Here is a 2,605-nt window from a genome sequence, read left to right as displayed (position 1 = left end):
CAAATGATAAACAGTAGCACCAAGAGAAAGTTTCCGGATACAAGCTTTCAAGCAATTTTTAATATTCTAGGGTTTCTACCTGACAAATGAATTTTTATGCAGAGTTCCATTATAAGCTATTTTAAATGGTATTTCTAATTTGGCTCGTAAAATTAATTACTTCAACCAAATTTTTATTTAATCCTCTCAGTTCCAACTTATATATTATTCTTAATTCAAAGTTTTAACAACACGTAGGATTGACAAATGTCAATGTGTCATGGCCGGCTTGAGCTTGATATTCAATTTTGTTATGTAATGACTAATTAAATATGTGATAATTAATATTGTATGTTAATCCATTCATTTGTCCTTTAATGAAACAAAGTCTAACATGACTGAGAGATCGAAGGAATATTGACTCTTCAAAATATTTAGCCGGCAGAAAAAAATGAATTTAATATTTTAACGCATTTTAAAAACAAACTTAAATAGATAAGAATGAATAAATTTAATAATTTAATTAATATTCAAACAAATCCATTCAACAATTAACCCTCAAAGCAATACCCCCACCTCTTTTTCTATAAATTTTCGTCACCTTACTTGAAGAGGATCTGTTCTACATGTCCTTAATTACCTCTGTATCCTTTTCCTTATCTCCTCCCATTTGCCTTTGCACTTAGAGAGAGATGGCAGCAATATCAGCATCAACATGCACTGGTAGTGGTAAGCATTACAACTTTATTGCTTTGCATGTAATAAGAGTAGAAAACAATTGTGTTAATTCCATGTGATATCAAATACAAGATGGGCTTAACATACGCATGCATAAACACTTGCTTAATTACAATTTTGTCGATGTGTTAGGGAGTGGCAAGAACTCGTGGCCGGAGCTGGTGGGAGTAAACGGAGAAGCGGCAGCAGCAACAATTGTGAGAGAAAATCCAAAGGTTGCTGGCACGTTCATAGTGAAGGAAGAAATGATGGTGACCATGGATTTTCGTAGCGATAGGGTCCGGGTTTGGGTTGATCAAAATGGAACTGTGACGCAAACTCCTCAAATTGGTTAGCATGCACCAGGAATTTATCGCTTTTTTTTTGACGTATTAAAGGAAAAATGTACCGTGAATTAGACACAATTATCTTCATGAATTCAGTCTGAATTTTCAGCAGTCAAATTGATTCTTCCTCAAACTTTTGGAAGGAAAATGGATAGAACGTATCTTACTATCTCTAGAGATCTCTCTCTGTCTCTCACAATTTTGATTTGACCGAAAGGAGATGGAAAGTCATAGGCATATAACTCACTTGTTCAATTAATCATAACGTGAAAGATCGCATTTTGAGCTTAGCTTGATGAATCCATTGTAAATTGTAACGCGGTTTAGAACTTTGGTAATTAGGAATCTGTTGGAATTAATATTTCATTGATGCTTCATTTGCTTCGGCGTAAAATGTTTTCTAGAAAATATTTTTGGTATTTTTCGGTTTTTGGTGGGGGCGAAAATAATGATCAACAAAAATCATTTTTAGTTTGATCGTAAAAGCTTCTTTAATTTTTGAAAAATTAAATCGTTTTCTGGATTTAAATTTTTCATTCTTATACACACGTTTGTGGGAATCTGGCACCGCCGGGCATTAGAGTTTATTGGTAGCTAGCTCGACTCTACCACCGAAGATTCCCAAATTTTGGTATCCGATCAGTCGCGGACCCAGCCTTGTGAATATGGGGGCCAAATTGAAAAAAAAAAGGTGGGGTGGGGGGCAAAACTAAAAAAAAATAAAAACTTTGGGGTAAAATTAATTAATTTTTTTTTAAAAAAAAAAAAAAATTGGGAAAAAAAATTTGGGGGTTGGGGGCCTAGGCCCCCCCCCCCCCCCCCCCCCCCCTAGCCCCTGTGTAGGTTCGCCACTATATCCATTTGTCAGAAACCGGCAACAGGTGCCAGAATCCGGCAACACAAGTAGGAATCCGGCCAAATTAAGCCAAATTTCGACGAAACTAACTGGAATCTGATTAGATTCCGGCCAATTTAGCTGGAATCTGGTTAGATTCCGTGACGGCAGCTGGAGGTCGCCGGATTTTGTTTTACGCCATTAGTGATTTTTTCGTACGAGCCAAACGCCGAAAATTATTTTCAAGAAAATTATTTTTTCTTAAAAATGATTTCGTTAAAAATATTTTACGACGAAAAACATTTTACATTGAAACAAACGTAACATCATTTTGATATAAAAGTATCATATTGGGAAAAAAAAATAATTAGTGCTTTGCTGAATTAAAAATAAAAAAATATTAATGTCAATTGATAATATCAAGCAAGCTAATGTGGGTCAAGTCAGCCACCTCGGAATAAGATCCTGTCAATTTTAAATGAAATCGATACTATCCATTTTACGGTTAGGATTTAAAGTTAATATATCGAATGGTGTACATGATTTCACATTATTTTAAATTTTGAAAAACATGCCAATATTGACTTTATATATACCGTTACATGCACAAACTTCAAATATTAACCTTTCATTTACAATGGAGAGTATCAATTTCATTTAATAAAATGGAGAGAATCCTATTCCGGCCGGCGCCGACTACTACCAGACTACAGCACCATAGATTACT

The 2,605-nt window shown here is 34.8% G+C and overlaps 1 protein-coding gene across 1 annotated transcript; it reads left to right on the top strand.

Annotated features, from left to right (window-relative positions):
* The first annotated feature begins 563 nt into the window (after positions 1-563).
* Positions 564-1,160, top strand: LOC133857938 (glu S.griseus protease inhibitor-like). Its single transcript, XM_062293330.1, has 2 exons — positions 564-708; positions 850-1,160. The coding sequence occupies exons 1-2, from the start codon at positions 672-674 to the stop codon at positions 1,050-1,052; spliced, it is 240 nt and encodes a 79-aa protein (XP_062149314.1). The 5' UTR covers positions 564-671; the 3' UTR covers positions 1,053-1,160.
* Positions 1,161-2,605: the final 1,445 nt, after the last annotated feature.

Source organism: Alnus glutinosa, chromosome 14 (genome assembly GCF_958979055.1).
Source record: "Alnus glutinosa chromosome 14, dhAlnGlut1.1, whole genome shotgun sequence".
Classification (NCBI taxonomy): domain Eukaryota; kingdom Viridiplantae; phylum Streptophyta; class Magnoliopsida; order Fagales; family Betulaceae; genus Alnus; species Alnus glutinosa.
The sequence above is the reverse complement of the archived record's forward strand: the minus strand, read 5'-3'. Positions and strand labels throughout refer to the sequence as shown.